The sequence below is a fragment of the Triturus cristatus genome, chromosome 6 (genome assembly GCF_964204655.1).
Source record: "Triturus cristatus chromosome 6, aTriCri1.1, whole genome shotgun sequence".
Lineage (NCBI taxonomy): Eukaryota > Metazoa > Chordata > Amphibia > Caudata > Salamandridae > Triturus > Triturus cristatus.
This window is the reverse complement of record NC_140589.1, coordinates 930,791,820-930,812,195: the sequence shown is the minus strand read 5'-3', so window position 1 is coordinate 930,812,195 and position 20,376 is coordinate 930,791,820. Positions and strand designations below refer to the sequence as shown.

Genomic DNA, 20,376 nt, shown 5'->3' with positions numbered 1-20,376 from the left:
TATCTAATTGTTCATGATAAATATCTCCCTTTATCGCCATTTTTTGTGTGGCAATACCAATTAATCTGATAAGGTTAATGATGTTTCCAGCAGCCTGTGACAGAAAATTGCCTCTAAATGCTCAACTGGGGAATGAGGTCAGGGCATGCTTTTCCTGCTTTTTATACTAAGGAAGAACATGTCCAGCATCTTCCTAACTGATTACCCTATTGTGGTGAAATTCCTTAAAATCCCACAACTAAGTTATTATAGAAGTGTATATCCAGGCTCTTGAGCCTTCAGAGAGTGTTGAATGCTGCAGTAAGACCTGTTAGCACCATACTGACACATGACTATGCTACAAATGCTTCAAACCTCAGAAGATCTCTAGATTGGCTCCGGAATAGAGCTCCCATAGTGTCCATATCAAAACTAAGCATTCTTGCATAGTCCATACATTATTTATGTCTGAGAATGATATGTTTAAACAGATGCAGGGGACTGTAATGGGCACCTGCATTGCCCCAGCTTTGCCAATTTGGTGAACCGTTGGTGGGAGGAGCAGGTGCTCTGGGGCAGTGACCTGGCATGTTGGACTGATAAGATCAGTGTTTAGATGAGATACATCGATGATGTCTTCTTTATATGGAATGGTGATGAAACTGACTTGAATGTTTTAGGGCGTAACATAAATGTGAATAATTTGAATCTGAGATTTACAATGCAATACAACCAAGATACAATAGACTTCAGACTGACGATAGCGAATGGAGCATTAAATATGGAGCGGTTTAGGAAAGAGACAGCCTGGAACTCCACTTTACATCCAGCAAGCAGCCACTCACCCAATTTTAGATGAAGTATCCCCTTTAGCGGATATCTCCAAGCGAAAAGGAATTGTAGCTCGGAACAAAGCAATCAGAAGTTTAAGAAGAAAATGACTGAGAGACTATTAGCCAGAGATTACCCACCAAGGGCCCTTATATATGCTGGCACAAGAACTGACAAATTCAAAAGGGAGGAAGCACTGTTTCAGCCTCCCCCTGAGAAGAGAGTCTGAATCTGGATTCTAGAACCCATCTGGTTTAAAACCAAATGCACAAGTAATGCATCAAAACTAAAAAGAATTTTGATGTATTCTCGCTTTCCTCATCATTGACTCATGCAATGAATATATTTGTTTTTTCTTTTAGGACATGTGGACACGATATGAGGAAGATTTAAGGCTAGCCACAACAGAGACAATTTATCTGTACTGGAGATATGAACTAAGTACCTGTGGAAAGCTTTCTCCCTCTGGCTAAGGTCAGCAAGTTAAGATGTTGAAATAGTACAGTGAGGAATTAGAACGTTCTTAACCAGAATATCTGGTATATCAAGTGTGAAAAAACTTATGCTTTATTTACAGAGACTCTATGTTCAGTATTAGATACAGCTGTGGCAAATACTGTCACACTAGCATTGGTCAGCCACATGTCCGGCAAACAGGCTACTTTCACCCTGACAAATTATCAAATGGGGATATCGATGACAAATCTTAAGAATTACTGGCATTGCCATATATCGCCCTCCCTCTATGAATTCTGAACTGTAAATAACAGGCTACTGAGAGCCGTGGAGATTAATTCTGAAAAGTGTGTCCTCTATTTTTAGTTTTGGAGAAGGTTCTCAAACAAAGTTAATCATAATCTCGAATAAATGGATAAATGTTTTGGAATTGGGAGCCAAACGGTGCAATTTGAATATGTACAATCTGCCTTTAAAATGTGTTTTGAAACAGGCTACTTTTAGCCTCCTAAATGATCATTTATCATTCATCATTCATGATCGATGAGGTAATCTTAAGAATTACATGCATTGTCAGATATGGCCCTGCCTCTATACATTTTTAACTGTAAACAACAGGCTTCTTAGAGCAATGGAGATCAACTTGGAAAAGTATGCCTTCTATTTTTGGTTCGGGAGGAGGTAGTCATACAATGTCAAATACAGTGTTGAATTTATAATTATGTAAATGCTAAGGGCCCGATTACGAGTTTGGCGGTGCAGGAGCGGGCCGCCACACCACTACCCCACTCCCAATCCACCAAACAGGGATGCCGCCTGGGTGGGCGGGCGGCGTGGCTTTCCCCCGGTGGTGAAGTTTAAAGGCTCATATGTGACCCTTAAACTGCACCTCCGCGGGACCACCATTGCATGTTCCTGCATGACATGGACTGTGCAGTCCATGCCGTGCAGTAATGGGATGGATGCACACAGGCGGTCACAACATGTGCCCTGCTGCATGCACCCTCGTGCACAAGGCAAAGAGTGGGGCCAGTAGGGCCACCTTTCTTTCCTCAGTGCCAGCAGCTTCATGGAGTAAGAGCCTCCATGAGACCATTGGCAGTATGGAAAGTCGTAATGTGAGTGCTGCAGGGCACCGCCAAGCATATTGAGGCCCTCAGGCCATCCCTGGCGGTTACGGAGGAGCGCTGGCGGGCTGATCATCGATGTTGTAATCCAGCAGTCCAACCGCAAGTGCAGCAGTGGACAGACCGCCAATGCTGCTCCACCATGAGTTTGGCAGTCCTCGGACTACCAGACTCATAATTAGGCCCTAATGGTTAAATGTTTTGGAATTTGGAAGTCACATGATGCAACTTGAATATGTTTAATTTGCCTTCAATTTGTGTTTTTGGACGGAGAGTTTATTGTCATCTCTTCTGTAATGACATGAATAAAAAGCTCCAATTTGGACCTGAGGTCATGTGATCAAGATCTCGATTTGGTTGAAATGTGTTGTGTTTGGTGCTGTACTAAAAACTTTTGAAAATGCTGATCCGGAGTTTCTCATTCCTTCACAATGAGCTGAGTGAAGGTGTTTGTGTGCGATATATAGCAATGGTATCTGCTGTCGTGCCCCAACCCATCTGGTATGGCATTCTCTAACCGTCAGTGACGTTTGGAAAGAAATTCTTTTTTGGGACTACCTTAGAAAAACAGTTCTGTGTTGTGTGTCTCCATGCTCCTATAATTAAGTAGACTTGAGTGGTCAGTGGTACCTACATTAAGTTAGTACCTCTGAAGAAATGTGCTGTGAGACCTGGAACAGCTGTCCTTCTAATTGAGAAGGACGAAGAGCCACCTAAATGTTAGACAGCTCAAGAAACACTTATTCCTCATTTAGAATAGATCTTCATTATCCTTTTAAATTAAAATTGAAACTCATGAAGCAATGGCATCTCAGTTGTGTACTTGCTCAGTATTGCTCATTTATTATTCCATCTATTGCTTTTTGCTTAAAATTATGAAATTCTAGGTCAATTTTTACATGTTCCAGTTCTTTTTCTGATTTTACGTTTTAGTTTACCTTTCTATCATAAAATGACTTTATCTGATAACTTCTTAGAACACAGTTTATTTGATAATTAATGGTCACTGTTGCATGCATTGCTTAATTTCCACCTTTAGAATTAAACTTTCTATGAATGTTTAACTATCTTACTGAATAAGTAGATTTGTGTAATAATTCAAATATATTTATATCCTTTTTTTCTTATGATCTCAATAAAGTTTGTTAGCTCAAATAAAATTTAACTTGGCTCCCCTTCTCTGTTCACCTTAGTTATAGAGTTCCACGAGACAGTTCTGGGTGAGTGTGCTGTAAAAATGTAGTCACTTTTCACTTATCCGAGCCATGGTAGCGAGGTCAGGCATAGGCCAGTGATTGGAGGCAACAAATCTAGAATATTGGGTCATCTTGGAAGTTGTCATAGTCATGCCTGTTTCTGTTGGAAACCTAAATAAAAGCTGCTCAACCATTCTTTGCATAAATACACACTATCAATGGCCAGATTCTCAATACTCAGTAATCCATTCAACGAGTCTATTTGCTCACTGGATTTCACCTATTATAAAAATAAATAACAATAATCAAGAGGGTTGTAGGTCACCTTTTTATTCCAGTTGCATCAATACTTTGTCAACCTATTTTTCTCAACTAGCTTCATTCAACTTTAAATTAGAATAAAGGAATTCCAAAGACAGATACTACATCAGTGCTTTATTGTCACGGTTTTCACTTCCGTGAAGAACTCATAAGAATCCTTTCCTCCTTCCCTGCCAATCCCAGAAGCCTTCATTCCACCAAAGGGCAGGTTTAGGTCTCTGATGAGCCAGCAGTTTGTCCACACTAGTCCGGACTGCAGTCTCTGTGCAACACGGTGGATCCGCCCCACATCTCTCGACCAAACAGTGGCAGCAAGGCCATACTTAACACCGTTGGCTTTCTCAATCACTTCCTCTTCCGTGTCAAAGGGCACCACACACACCAAGGGACCAAACACCTCTTCCTGCATGCAGCATGAACCCTCCTTGACTCCAGTGATGACTGTGGGCAGCATAAAATAGCCTCTTTGATTTTTGCTGGGGATTTCCAATGTGTCCACCCCTTCCCCACAGAGAACCTGGGCTCCCTCTTGCAGGGCCTTCTTCACGTAATTCCGCACCTGGTTGGGAACAATGATATAGTTAGAGAAAATCTTTACGACCTCATTACTCATTTTGCTGTTTTTGAAAGTGAAACTGGTAATTATCTGTTTCACTATTTAGGAACACTATCAGGTGACCTGCCTGAATTATCTTACTGTAAAAGTCCTTGAAGTACCTGGTGATTGAACAGATGATCAGTTAAGATTCACAAGTTTTAAACCTTAGATCATAGGTAGTGCTTTACTGAACTGAGTTAAAACATATAGATTGCGAAGAATTCGAAAGGGGTCCATGAGTGCAAGCTAACTTTTTTTCTATTACCAAAAAATTACGTAATATTTTTGAAATGTGAATGCTATGGACTTTTCACTTTCCAGAAAAATCCTTGAAACACCAGTTTGCAAGGTGTACACGAGTGGGTTTTCGAAATACAGAAGGTGAATCATTCATCTCAAGGTGGCAGGACAAGGAAGAACCTTGTAGATATTAATATTCACAGTGCACATGATGCATGTATCCACCAACCTCCTTATGCTACTAATTTAAAGTCTTTAAGAAACATAACTGCCCTTATAGGCACAAGGTTAGACAATGGCCCCTCCAAAAAACTATTTTATTCCATTTAGTTTTTATATGTGATAGTGTTGTAAATAAATGCATTTTAATTTTAAAATGTTGCCTTGACAGTGCATGTGCTGCCTCTTTGGACCGTTTGTTCACTACCAGTGGCCTTAGAGACCCCCCCCCATTGCTAATCATTGGTTGAGTTAATTGGCACTCTCATTTGCTTGCTTCTTATTGGTCAGTTGCTGTAGAATTCCTTCCTCTTCGTGTGTGTGCATGTGTCCCTCTCCTGGAGCTTCGGCGCATTACTATGTCCTTTCATTGTTCAGTTTTTTAGACACTACTTTTTTCTTTGTGTTTAAGCACTCTACCAGAGTGCCTGTGTTTATTTAGCTGACTCCCTTGTGTACATCCCCCCGTGTTCCTTCCCTGTCTGCCTGCTTAACCCCACCTGCCCTCCCCTTGCCCCTGTTGGCTTGCTCCCATCTTCCCTCCTCCATTTGTCCGTGTCAGCTTGCTCCCATCCTCTGATACTTCTCCTTCCACAACAAAACAACAAGCATTGGCAATGCAATAGATATTGCATTTGCGAGAGTATCAGCTATTGGCATTGTAAATGACAATGCTTTTTATTTATGTTTTAAAACCAACACATAAATAAAAGGCATTGCCATTTACAGTGCCAATAGCTGAAACTCTCGCAAATGCAAGACCTATTGCGTTGCACATGCTTGTTCTTGGTTAGCAAGCAATAACTCATGTAACAACTTCTTAAAGTAGCAGTCTCGGCAGTGATTGAGTGTAGGGACAGTACTTAGTGTAGGATCATGGCAGACAGACAAGTTGACAGGACGTTCTTAATACCAAAAGGTGAACCATCAGTGTTCGCGAGAGGGAAACAGTTGCTCCTGAGCGGTTTCCTGAGCCCCCGCACTCTTCCGACAACAACACTAGGACACAATAAGCTCTCTCTATTCCGCATGGCGAGGAGCGAAGCTGACACTCAACGGGGCTCTTGGTGAAATGCCCTCTTAACTGGCAGGTCAGAGAGTGGCGATTCTCATCTCTGACAGAGGCATCTCATGTAAGCACTCACAACAGCAGAATCTCCTTAAAATCATGTGGTTTTTACATACCTGACTCACAGACAGCCTCTATCGAACATGCAGATCTATCAGATTCAACGCCTCGCATGAAATTTGAATGGAATGCAGTTAGTACAAGACAATGGGTTGTTTGTCCTAGGATATCCGAAATCTCCATTAAAACAACTCTTTTGAACACCTTTCCAAACAAAACGCCATTGGTAATAGGACGGTCGGTTCATCTTGACCGAGGTCTAATATATACGTTGCATTTTGTTGCCACTATTAAGTATCACTTAACTCGGCATTCCATAAAATACAGTCACCCCGATTCTAGTAATGGCATTCATCCACCTGCAAATATAGATCGCTTACGTACACAGTAAACCCTACAGAATGAGCGACTTGTAATAGGCGGCACTGCAGGGACGCGTGTCTTCTTCCTTGCACTGTTGTGAAGTACATGCATCAGCATACATCACCTTTTAACTTACAAAGCATAATCGCTTTCAGCCAATATCAGCATGAGCTAGTTAGCTGCTTGCCACATCAGCAGTGGAGAACAAGGGACAACACGGATTAGGAATAATACATTTGAACAAGCCCAATATAAGCAATCCACTGGATTTCCCATTTAAATAGTGGTTAAAATGCAAACCCCGCCCCGTGAGTTGCTATCCATTCATTGTGCTTCTAGCAAACAGCTGGCATTTCAAAGTGCATGAGACTGGCGCGCTCTCTGCTGCCTTTTTGTGCCTCCTCCCCAAGACGCTTCACAATCAGCACCATCGCTTCCACATGCAATGCTCTACCATCTTCATGTACAGACACAACCGCCACCACCAGGTCCTCTGCCTTGATTTCTTACCTCTCAAGCTTCATTTCGTCTGCTATATTGGTGGGTAAATAGCAGCGAAACTGCGATACTTGGTGAGTTGCCGTCCACCGACCGGAACAAAAAAAGAAATTGAGCACAGATAGGACAAAGCCACAAAAGCACAAGCCTCCCCGGCAGGAATAGTTGAATTCTGGGAAGGATTCAAACGGGAAGTGGCGCCCGCAGGACGAATCTAGGTTGAACATCTGCGGGTAACTTATTAAAAAATATATATATATATATTTGCAATGCTTTAGGTCTCGTATTTAAATGCAAGACCTATGGCATTGCAAACAAACGGCTGCCATTGTCCCGGCTGCTTCAAAAGTGAAAGCGGGCATGGCCCGCTGAATATAAGCAAAGCACGTTGTTGTGCCTAATGTAGGAGAAACTCGATAAAGAAAATAGTACATGTAACAATCAAGTAAAGGGAGGTTACAAATGAAGACATGGCCGTACTAAGGAGCGACTAACAAGCCTATTTTGGAATCTTAAGACAGCATTTCTGAAGAACAAAGACACAAGCCAATGAAAAATATGGGCGGGCCTTCTCTCCCATACGGTACTGCAACAGATCTTCGACAGAGCAGCGCTTGTCCGAAGTCTCGGGCTCGACCTAAAAAAGTGCCATGACGAGGACACCACTGGCCACATAATAGCACCTTTGTTCCCCTATCCGCCCTCTGCATTGCAGCCCAGATCCAGCAATAAAAAAGCCTTATGATGCATTAGTGTGTTTTTTTGTTTTTGTTGGTAACTTTCAGCCATGCTGCACTACTGAACAACATGGCTAAAAATAACCGACAAAGCATTACCTTACGTAGATTCGATGTTCTGGGGGGGGGGGGGGGGGGGGGGGGGGGGGTGTGTGTGTGTGTGTGTGTGTGTGTGTGTGTGTGTGTGTGTGTGTGTGTGTGTGTGTGTGTGTGTGTGTGTGTGTGTGTGTGTGTGTGTGTGTGTGTGTGTGTGTGTGTGTGTGTGTGTGTGTGTGTGTGTGTGTGTGTGTGTGTGTGTGTGTGTGTGTGTGTGTGTGTGTGTGTGTGTGTGTGTGTGTGTGTGTGTGTGTGTGTGTGTGTGTGTGTGTGTGTGTGTGTGTGTGTGTGTGTGTGTGTGTGTGTGTGTGTGTGTGTGTGTGTGTGTGTGTGTGTGTGTGTGTGTGTGTGTGTGTGTGTGTGTGTGTGTGTGGGTTTGTGTTACTATCCTTGTGGGGACTTGAGTGTGATAACACACTCACGCTGTGGGGACTTGATTGCACTGTGGGGACCTGAACCCAAGTCCCCACAAGGCAATGTCCTCTAAATGATAAAAAATGGCTTCAGGAACATCTGTGTCAATTTTTACAACTTTTTAAAAAATTGCCTTGTGGGGACCTGTGTTTCATAAAGTGTGTTTATTTTTTTGCTCAGCTCTGCCCCTGTAGACAGGAGGCGGTACTGCAGTCTTAAACACACTTTGCATTTAAACACACTTTGTTCACCAGGAACACAAGTTAGCAGCAGAAAGCACAGATATTTCAAAGGAAAAGCTGCAAAACCCTGTGTTAAAAAATATTTTAACTGCAAAGTAACATTTTCCCCATTTAATAAAGAGAAACTTTATTTACATGAAAATTTTAAATTCAGAATATTTGAGTTTAAAAATTGTTAGTGGCTTTATAAACATTGCTAAAAGCAATTTGGGGATGCTTTGAATCCCAGATTACATCACTATTGCCGTTTGATCCTTATCTGCAATTGAAGAATGATGGTGCATTAAAACATGATACAATATAAACTGATCTGATAGTTTTTTACAAATTTGATTACATATTAATATGAACTTTGGAATACGTTCTTAAGATGATAGCACAATGCAACTCTAGGCACTCACTCATCTAGCTAACAGCTTTGCTCTCTTAAACGCCGAACTGCAGTAATGTCATGCCCACAGCATGGGTAAGTTTAATTTTAACAGAAAAAGCATGTTCTTAGAATATTGACATTCGTAGATAATATTTTGAAATATTGCCGTAAGATGACATCACATGTAAATCCTTTGTATTGCTTAATTTCCAAACTGTTCCCAATGCTTTACAAATTAAAGCAGCTTTATTCCCATAGATGGGTGAAGAACAGTCATATAACAAGCATTGGCAAAGCCAACTGGTGTCCCCTATGAGACAGCTACTGGCTTTGACAGAGTTTTTTTGCCCTGATGTGCAGCAGCGTTCCTGCTCTGCCGCATGGATGAAATTGAAATTAAAGTTTTAAAAAGCAATATGATGCAGCCAAAACAGACCACATCATGACACTTATTTTTATTGCTGGCAGGAGGGTGAGGGCGTGTGAGGGATCAACACTATCAATGGAGGGGGTGGGTAAAAGAAAAATCACTGACGCTGCCACTGCCACTACTGATCACAGTATATGAAGAAGTTGTCAGAGCCTCCTTGGACTTATTCAATTATAAAATGCAGACTTTGATATATATCAACCTTAGTGAAGTAGGTGCAGAGGCACAGGGTCCTGGTTCACCTTAATTAGTGGCTATGTTTTAAAAGACGAAAAAGGGGAGGTGAATGGGTGACCAAATCCCTATATTGCATTAGGGCTCACAGTGCCCTTACTACTGCATTGGCACCCACACGTATTACAGTTTGGACTTAGTGCTTCAGCTAAGGTGAAAAGTTCTGCTGTAAAAATTGGCCACCTCATGTTGGTGTCCACTTCAATTTGCCCTTCCTGTGTATTTAAATATAGTTTGCCTTCCAAGATCCTACCAGTTTAACTACAACATACTGCAGTAGCATAGGCTGTGCTCAACCACCTGCCTTATGAGTAAGAAGGTCTTCCAGCCGGAAGTGTGGAAACGATGTGGCGTTATGCTAGAGCTACAAACTTGGAACTCAATTCTTGATGTTGGCTTGACAATGTGTGATTCTGGTCAAATTACTTAATCTCCCCGTGCCTAAAGAAATTGTACGCAACTTAACTGGTGCACATGTAAAGTGCTTCAAAGTGGAGTGACCCAAGCACATCACTAGTAGGAATGAGGCATTTACAGAAGTATGTGAGAAGTGGCTTCTGTTGCTTCACCATGAGAACTTTTGTGTGGGTCAAGTCTACTAATGCTACCACAGCCATAGGCAGGGATGAGATAGACTACTGCTCAGGTCTCGAGATCTGCCATGAGGTAGCTGCAGCCTGTCCAACATCAGTACTAGACCTCCTTCAATTGGGAAAGTTAATATCTGCCTTGAGGAGAAACTCAGTCAGGGCTTCAGGGCAATGACCCTCGCACATAACAAATTTCCCATTAACAAGCGAATAGGCCGGTACACCTGAACATCCTCAAGTTGATTCCACTCCCATAGTGGGAGATGGGCCCTGCTGGTAAGAGCACACCTTTGAAAGAGAAGCAGAAAGGGCTGTGCCTGACCTAAGACCTTGAAAGCAACTAGGCAGAGAATGAAGCATCTAAAAGGCCTCACCGATCAAAAACATTTGCTCACGGCATAACAAACATCAATATCAAAATGTCCAGAGCACATATTTGCTGTACACAGCTGAAATATTTTAGCTACTACTCAAAGCCCCTACTATGACTATACACTTATTCTGTATAAAAACGACTCAATCCTGGAGAGCCTCATACTCCACCCAAGAGAAGAAGGGCTTTCACCTCAGATAGAGTGCATAAAGAATGGACCAGTATATCACACTTAGGGGTTGAAAAATGTCTTGTTTAGAAGTGAAATATTCCTTTGGACTAATATGTTGTTTATGATCATATTGGTCAGCAGTTGGGAGCAGAGATTGTGGGATTCGCTTAAGTGCAGACTATTAAGAGTGTTTATAAGTTTTGAAGGCCTACCTTTAGCAAGGAATCTACGATACGTGTATTGGAATTGAAGCATGAATTTTGCTGTAATTAGACTGTCATTTAAGGAGGGCAGTACTTTTTAAAATAAGGCACTACACTTAATATTTTGGGTAAGCTTAGAAAATTATTGGTATACATCTAAGAAGAAAGAGCCATAGCATAAAACAGTAGATGTGTGTCTGTTTTGGAATGTAATTGCACTACATTACCTACAGCTCATACCCTAGCATGGAAATAGTCTAAGTTAGTGGCTAAGCTGTAGACAGTATATTATATAAATACATCCATGATTTACTCACATTTTGATCATGTACTCGTGTGGCAATGAAGGGAATTCAACTTTGCCACACAAAATGCTTTTTGTGTCAAACGTTGATGTGAGTGCAGCACCAAATTCTCTGCTCTGTGGTGCACAACCCACTATCAGGGTGGCAACAGTTCAAAGACAACTATAATCCACACAAAGCCAGATCTACTTAACTAATGTGTCCTGCCTTTGCATGAAGCTATACCACCAAATGAAACCAGGAGCAAACAATGGGTATATGGAAAAGCCTAGGATATTTCCTGATGTAATTTCTTCAAAAATATCCACTGGACACAGCTTACCCTTAGCCTCTTGACATTGTCTTGAAGTTTGTACTGGAGAGCTTCATCGTATATACATTTCACAAAAGACACTACTAGCTTGGCTTAGCACTGCCGTGCAATGCTTAGAATCACACAAAAAGGCATCATTGGCATGCAACTCTTTGTAAATATGGTGCTGTACTATTTTTACTATTTGTCCAAGGGAGTGCAATGGAATATTCCAAATGTTTATATAGCACTGCCCCATGTTTAGTTTATTTAGATCACAGGGTGGCACCACAGCTCCATGTTTCTGAACAAGAGAGTAGCCAGAAAATGAACATACTCCCCGATTTTGAACTCAAGCTCTGACGGCACCAAGTAAGCGAGCCCAACCCGCCCTAGAAGAGCTCCCTTGTCTCTTCCATCCAGGCATCATTTCACCCTATCGGTTGATATCCACTTTTTCACCTTTACATTGTATCAGTCATTTATTCTTTCATCCGTCATTCATTCTTCACCATTACATCCATAAAGCCATACATCTATCCAGCCTGCCATCCATCCATCCACTTTGTCATTCATCCACTCTGCCATGCATCCATCCATCCTTCCACCCACTCTGTCATCCCTCTCTCCATTCTGCCATTCATCCGTCATCCACATTGCCATCCATCTGTTATCCAATCTAGCATCCATCCATTCACTCTTCCATTTATCCTCTCTGACACCCACCCATCCACTCTACCATCTATCTACTCACTCAGCCATCCATCATCATCCATCCATCCACTGTGTCATTTATCTACCCACTCAGCCTTCCATCTAGCCATCCATCCATCCACTCTGCCATCCATCCACTTTGCCATCCATTCAGCAATCCATCTACTCTGTCATCCATTTACTCATTCATCCAGTCTGCCATACATTAACTCATTTCATCCACTCATCCATCACTTTAATCTGCCATCCTTCCACCCGCCCATCCACATAGCCATTCATTCATTTATACATACATACAGCAATACCTTTACTCTTCCATCATTTCACCTGTCCATTCACCTATCTATCCAGCTTTACTCTGCCTTCTATCCATGTCTTACCTCTGCCACCCTTTCACATGTTCATCCACCTATTCATTCCCTCTGTCATCCATCTAGCCATTTACTATCCATTCATTTCATGCATCCTTTCACCCACTCATCCATCCACCCACCCACCTACTCATACACCCATCTTTCTTTCTTTCACCCATCCTTCCTTTAAATATTCCTTCTTTCTTTCCTTTTTCTCTTTACCCATCTTTTGTTCTTCCTTTCTCCTGTTTGCTTTTCTATTGAGGCAGTATTCCTTTATTGCATTAATTACGACATTTTGTCCGCCCAGGTGAAGACAGAATAGGAACACAAAGAACTATAGCCCCCCTGTAGCTGCTGAAGCAACACGACACCCCTGTTTCTGAGCTGTGCTAGCTCCAGTTTATTCACTAACTTGTACTTCAAGTTATTTCATGCCCACATAGGCATTCTGGGTTAATTCAAAACAGGTACACTGCTCCCTTCAGCATGGCATGCCTTCCAGACTCTTTAAGCATGTAACTTGAGTAAGAAGAGTCTTAGTCTGCCCACTGAACTGTGATCATCCACAACAGGTGTTTTTGTAGATTTGCAGCCAGCCAGGGAAGACTTCTCAAGAGTGGCTGAACATCCCAATAACTACACAGTATCTCTGTTGGGACTTGAACATGTTAGTAACCACACATTATTTATGAGGAGATTTTAACATTAAATTCACACACTATCTTTGTGGGGACTTGAATAAGATTAATTTCACACACATTCTGTGTGAGCTCTTGAACAGTCCTATCATCACACACTATTTGTGTGGGCACTTGAACATCATAATCTTCACACACAATTGTTGAGGAGACTCGAACATGACTGCCTTCACACTCAATCTCTTTGAGATCTTAAACATTCCTATAATCACACTATCTCGGTGGGTACCTGAACATCATTTACTTCACAAACAATCTTTTTAAGACTTGAACATTCCTATAATCTTCATTATGAGGTAGTTCGGAAAGCATCTGACCGGCAGTCGGATTCCCCTAGACCGTGTTGGAACCCATCCGCCCGACTCAGTAAGAAACAATTCCGACTGACCGATTATGATGCTCACGGTCGGAAGGTGAATTCCGAATCGGAACTGATTCGTACAGCTCAACTGCCAGCATTTCTGCCTGACTGATTACGATGTCTGATTCCAACATCCTTTCTGACTTGGTCTGTCTGACACGAAAATGCTGTTGGAAATTGACTATGGGGCCCCTAGAAGGCCCCCCTTCATCCTGAGTCTTCTGGTTTGGGCTCAGGGGAATATCCAGGGGACCCCCCCTATGTAACCATGCACAGTGTGGCAGGCACCATGGGGAGCCAACAACAGGGAGCAAGGTTTTCCGCAGCCACCCATTTTTTTCCAATAGGAGCCTGTGTTGTCGGTCGGAACAGAGGCTCCTATTGAAGTCAATGGGAGTCCTTCCGAACGGTGTTTGGAAGCATCGTTATTGGTCGGGCAAGAACCACCGGCCACAAGTCAGTCAGAACCGAATCCGACAAGGAGTCGGGCGGTGTAGTTTCTGACCAACATCGTAATGAGGCCCTAAGTAAGTGCAGGGTTGAATATGCCTATAATGCATGTTTGAACGTGAACAATTGTACGTTCACATGCTATCTGTGTATGGACATGATGATTATCTTTAAACACTTTCACTGTAGGGACTTGAAGACTACAATAGTTGCACACTATCTCTGTGGGGACTTGAACATAATAATTAACACACACTATCTTTGTGGCTGCTTGAACACCCCAGCAACCACCTACTATGTCTGTGGGGAGATTTGACTATTATATTCACACACTATCTTTGTGGGGACTTGAACATGATTAACTTCACACACAATCTGTGGGAGGTCTTGAACATTCCCATAATCACAAATTTCCTGATTCACAGGTAAACTTACACTTCTGTGTATGTGGAGTCTCTGCCACGGGTTTAGAGGCTCTGCAGCCATAAAGATACTACTCGTAAAATGCCTTTGTGAATTGCAAAAATTTGTAAGCTTAAACAAAAGTTTAATTTTACCTTTATGAATCAGGACCACAGTATCTCCGTGACACTAGAACAGCATTTTTGTGAAGACTTTAGCATGATCATCAACCACTATATTTGTGGTGACTTGATTACCTTCACACACAATGGCTGTGAGGTCTTGAACTTTCCTGTAATCGTTTCATTTCTTTGGGGACTTAAACATCATTATCTACACACAGTGTCTTTGTGGAGCCTTGAACATCATCTTCATGCTCTATCTTTGTGGGAACTTGATCAATCATTATCTTCTCACACCATCTAATTGAGGTCTTGATCATACCTAAAAACCCACACAATCTTTGGAAAACTTGAACATCCCTATAATCACACACTATTTATATGCAGATTTAAACATACCTATAATCAGATAGTATTCCTTTTTAAATGTGAACATCATTACCTTCTCAGACTATCTGTGAGGAGACTTAAAGATCATATTTAAACTCTACCACTATACGGACTTAGGGTCTGATTTAGATTTCGGCAGACGGGTTACTCCATCACCAACAGTGATGGATATCCCATCCACTAAAATATAAATCTCATAATATCCTATGGGATTTATATTTTGGCGGACGCGATACCTGTCACTGTTGTGACAGAGTAACCCTTCCACCGAAATCTAAATCAGGCCCTTAAACACTTTTATCTTTGCACACTATCTTTGTGGGGACTTGAACATCCTAATAAACACACACACTATCTTTGTGGTAGCTTGAACATCCCATTAACCATACACTATCACTGCTGTGACTTGAACATCCCTGTAACCACACGCTATCTTTGTGGGGACTTGAAAATCCTAATAAACACACACTATCTTTGAGGCAGCTTGAACATCTCAGTAACCACACACTATCACTGTGGGGACTTGAGCATCCCTGTAACTACACACTATCTTTGTGGGGACTTGAAAATCCTAATAAACATACACTCTCTTTGTGGGAGCTTAAACATCCCAGTAACCACACACTATCACCGTTGGGACTTGAGCATCCCTGTAACTACACACTATCTTTGTGGGGACTTGAAAATCCTAATAAACATACACTCTGTGGGAGCTTAAACATCCCAGTAACCACACACTATCACCGTTGGGACTTGAGCATCCCTGTAACTACACACTATCTTTGTGGGGACTTGAACAAGATTAATTTCACACACAATCTGTGTGAGTTCTAGAACAGTCCTACAATCATGCACTATCTGTGTGGGGACCTGAACATCATTTACTACACACGCAATCTTTTTGAAACTTGAACATCACTATAATAACGCTATGTATGTGCAGGGTTGACCATGCCTATAATCCCTGATTGAATGTGAACAATCTTACTGTTATATACTATCTGTGTAAGGACATGAATATTATTTAAACACTATCACTGTTGGGACTTGAACACTACTATAGTTGCACACTATCTCTAGGGGTACTTGAACATCATAATAAACACACACTATCTTTGTGGCAGCTTGAACATCCTAATAACCACATGCTGTCTCTGTGGGGACTCAAACTCATCACTAACCACACACTATTTGTAGGGATATTTGACCAATATATTCACACACTATGTTTGTGGGGACTTGAATATGATCAACTTCACACACTATCTGTGAAAGGTCTTGAAAATTACCATTATCACACGGGCCTGATTCACAAAGGTGAACTTAAATATTTGTGTATGTTTATGACATTTTGCAATTCACAAATCAATTTTACGAGCGATATTTTTACGACTCTATATCTTTTTATGTGTGGAGTCTTTGCCCCGATTGCAGAGACGCATCAGTCATAAAGATACTACTCATAAAATGCCTTTGCGAATTGCAAAAAATTCATTTTACCTTTGTGAATCAGGACCACAGTATCTCTGTGATATTAGAACAGCATTTTAATCACACACTAGCTTTGTGGAGACTTGAACATGATCATCAACCACCATCTTTGTGGTGACTTGAACATGATCACCTTCACATACAATCGTTGTGAGGTCTTGAACTTTCCTGAAATCGCTTAATTTCTTTGGGGACTTAAACATCATTATCTACACACACTATACTTGTGAAGAGTTGAACATCATCTTTATGCTCTATCTTTGTGGAAAATTGATCATCATTACCTTCTCACACCATCTCTGCGAGGCCTTTATTGCACCTAAAAACATACACAATCTTGGGAAAACTTGAACATACCTATAATCACACACTATGTATATGCAGATTGGAACATGTCTATAATCATATACTATCTCTGTTTAAATGTGAACATCATTATCTTCACACACTATCTGTGTGGGGACTTAAAGATTATCTTTAAACACTACAATTGCAGGGACTTAGGGCCTGATCTAGATTTCGGTAGATGGGATATTCTGTCAAAACAGTGACAAGTATCCTGTCCACCAAAATATAAATCCCATAATATCCTATGGGATTTATATTTAGGCAGGTGGGATCTTTGTCACTGATGTTGACAGAGTAATTCTTCTGCCAAAATCTAGATCGGGCCCTTGAACATTATTATCTTTGCACACTATCTTTGTGGGGACTTGAACAGCCTGATAAACACACTCTATCTTTGTGGCAGCTTGAACGTCTCAGTAACCACACACTATCACTGCGGGGACTTGAGCATCCCTGTAACTACACACTATGTTTGTGAGGACTTGAAAATCCTAATAAACATACACTCTATTTGTGGCAGCTTAAACATCCCAGTAACCACACACTATCACTGTTGGGACTTGAGCATCCCTATAACCACACACTATCTTTGTGGGGACTTGAACATGTTGATAGTCACACAATTTTTATGGGGAGATTTCAAAATCATATTCACACACTATCTTTGTGGGGACTTGAACAAGATTAATTTCACACACAATCTGTGTGAATTCTAGAACAGTCCTATAATCATGCACTATCTGTGTGGGGACCTGAACATCATTTTCTTCACACGCAATCTTTTTGAAACTTGAACATCACTATAATAACGCTATGTATGTGCAGGGTTAAACATATCTGTAATGCCTGTTTGGATGTGAACAATCCTACCTTTACATGCTATCTGTGTAAGAACATGAAGATTATTTAAACACTGTCACTGTTGGGACTTGAACACTACTACATCTTAAAACCTGGCTTTTTAAAAAACGAATCCTTCTCTGCAGTATGTGGTCCGCAATCTGCCATAGACACCTACGGGTAGTAGTTAGCAATATAAATGGTTATAACATAACATAGTTGCATACTATCTCTGGGGGTATTTGAACATCATAATAAACACACACTATCTTTGTGGCAGCTTGAACATCCTAATGCCCACATGCTGTCTCAGTTGCGACTCAAACTGATCACTAACCACACACTATCTGTGGGGAGATTTGACTATTATATCCACACACTGTCTTTGTGGGGAATTGAATATGATTAACTTCACACATATTCTGTGGAAGGTCTTGAACATTCCCATAATCACACAGGGCCTGATTCACAAAGGTAAACCTAAACATTTGTGTAAGTTTATGACATTTTGCAATTAACAAAGCAATTTTATGAGCGTTATTTGTAAGACTCCCTACCTTTTTATGAGTGGAGTCTCTGCCCCAAGTGCAGAGACTCCCCAGTCATAAAGATACTACTCTTAAAATTCCACGGGAAATTCGAAAAATCGTAAACAAGTGTAAGTTTACCTTTGTGAATCAGGACCACAGTATGTCTCTGATACTAAAACAGCATTACAGTCACACACTCTTTAAGGAGACTTGTACATTATTATCAACCACTATCTTGAAATGGAAAGGCACTATTCTACTGCAGCTTTGAAAGCTGATCATGCTGTAAAACAATTGTGTAGCCACACTCCAGTCGCACCCTACATGAGATTACACCTGTTCTGACCATTGCACTTGCTTTCAGAAGCTCAGACAAATTATATCATTTGAAATTTGCCAGACCATGTTTGGCTATGGAAACCCTTATTGCAACTTAGATTTGCAAACCATCTCTTTTTTTATTTTAAACAGTACCATATTATGTGATCTCTCTGTAAACACAAAAATCACTGAACTCTGTAGTGCCTGCCCCGCCTGTAACAGGCAACACTGCTGGAAAAATGCTGCCTTGGGCTGACGCTGTTCTAGTAGTTTGTTAGCTGGGCTGTGGTGTTATAAGTATACAATTTCAGTGATGGAATCATCCACGCCTTCCCTTTACAACAATATTTTAACTCTGCACCTATATACTTATTTCTTCAAAATTACCATTTTACTTGAAGCTGTTTATTTAATGTTAATTGGCGAGAAAGCAACGTCTGATGCGAACCTGTTCACTACCTCGACTGCACAGTGCGAGCACCACATAAATGCAAGAAGCCATGCAGCGCCTCGAAGTCCACCTTTTAATTTCATTAGTAGAATAGAAGCAGTGATTAATCCAGTGGACTACAGAGTGGGCAATAATCGGCACACTGAAGCCCAACAAGAGCCCAGAGTACAGAGAGTGATTGCACTTACTCACTACTTCCTGTCCTATGTTTTCCATCACACTCCAAGTGCACGCACACAGGGACATCTTAAAGATTTCGGAGGCCCTGAGCAAAATGTAATTTGGGGGCCCCTGTTAGGAACAGCTTTGGGATCATGATCTAATTTCAGCTCTTTTCTGCTCTCGTTGACCAGGTCACTCAACGTGCACAGGCTCACTGGTCCATATTCCATGTGTGTTTACATTTGATACTCAAGGATGCTGACCTGTTTTCAATATTAGAATGTACAGCGCCAGCTCACTAATATTATTGCAAATAGTCTTTGTAACTCCCAGTTTTGGCTACCTTGATGTTTTTGCATATGAAATATCAGATATCACTTAAAGATAACCTACGATGACACGAATGGTTAACTGTGTGCATGCTGGAAATCCTGCCATTCCCTTAGAAAGAACTTTAGTAAGAAACAAACATTATTTGAGAGTTATGACTAAACAAAGTAAATAACATCACTCTTGTAACCCCAGTACAAAGTGTTTTTAAATCGGTTTTTTATCTTGATATACTTTTATTCTGTTTTACTAAGTGTTGTGCACAACCATTGGTCCTCACCCATCTCAGAGCTGACATTTGCAATCATGTATTTTTGAGATATTATCCTGACAAATACATTCATGCATTGTAATACTTTGCAAACATATATTCATTTGACAGCAACAATTTGATAACTAACCATCTCCCTAGCATAAATAGCTAACAAAACAAAAATCCTTTTGGCAGTCCTTTATAGTTTGGCGGAGCAAGAGTGCAGCTATAAATTAGCAACACTTCTCCACTGCCAAACAAGTAGTGCGATCGCTGGGTTTCTGTCAGTTGAGCTTCAACCAACTCCAGTGGAAACCATTGCCCCAGTGGTCTCTCCACCAGACAACCACCAGCTAAAACTGGCACTTGCCCTAGGTTGTAGTTACCATAACTGAAATTGTCTTTCTGGAGCTGCCATGTGAAGCATGCCAGTCCTAGGAAGGAACATTTTTAAACAGCCCTGATGCACAAGAAGAAAACATCCTGTGACCTTTGTTTGTTGCTTGAAGTGTTTTATATTGCTGCAAGGAAAAGAGAATAATGCCATTAGGGCCACTACAACATAGAGGCCTGATCAGCATTAAGGGTAATGAAAGTTTAACCGTGGCCACATTTTCATTACAGTGATCAACACTGAATAGTAAATCATAGCAGCCAATTAATGTAAACTGTGCAGACTATTTCTCTCCTCTCACTGATAAGCTCTACTGTCCAGGACAGGATAAGAACACTTCTGGTC

General features: G+C 41.2%; 1 protein-coding gene across 2 annotated transcripts in view; it reads right to left on the bottom strand.

The window, feature by feature from the left end:
- Positions 1 to 3,903: 3,903 nt before the first annotated feature.
- ALDH8A1 (aldehyde dehydrogenase 8 family member A1) overlaps positions 3,904 to 20,376 on the bottom strand; it is a 256,594-nt gene continuing 240,121 nt past the window's right edge. For both annotated transcript variants that reach the window (XM_085611613.1, XM_085611615.1), the window contains one exon: positions 3,904 to 4,469. In XM_085611613.1, the coding sequence (XP_085467739.1) occupies positions 4,017 to 4,469 (453 nt within the window). In that variant the 3' untranslated portion in view covers positions 3,904 to 4,016. The remainder of the gene's footprint in view (positions 4,470 to 20,376) is intronic.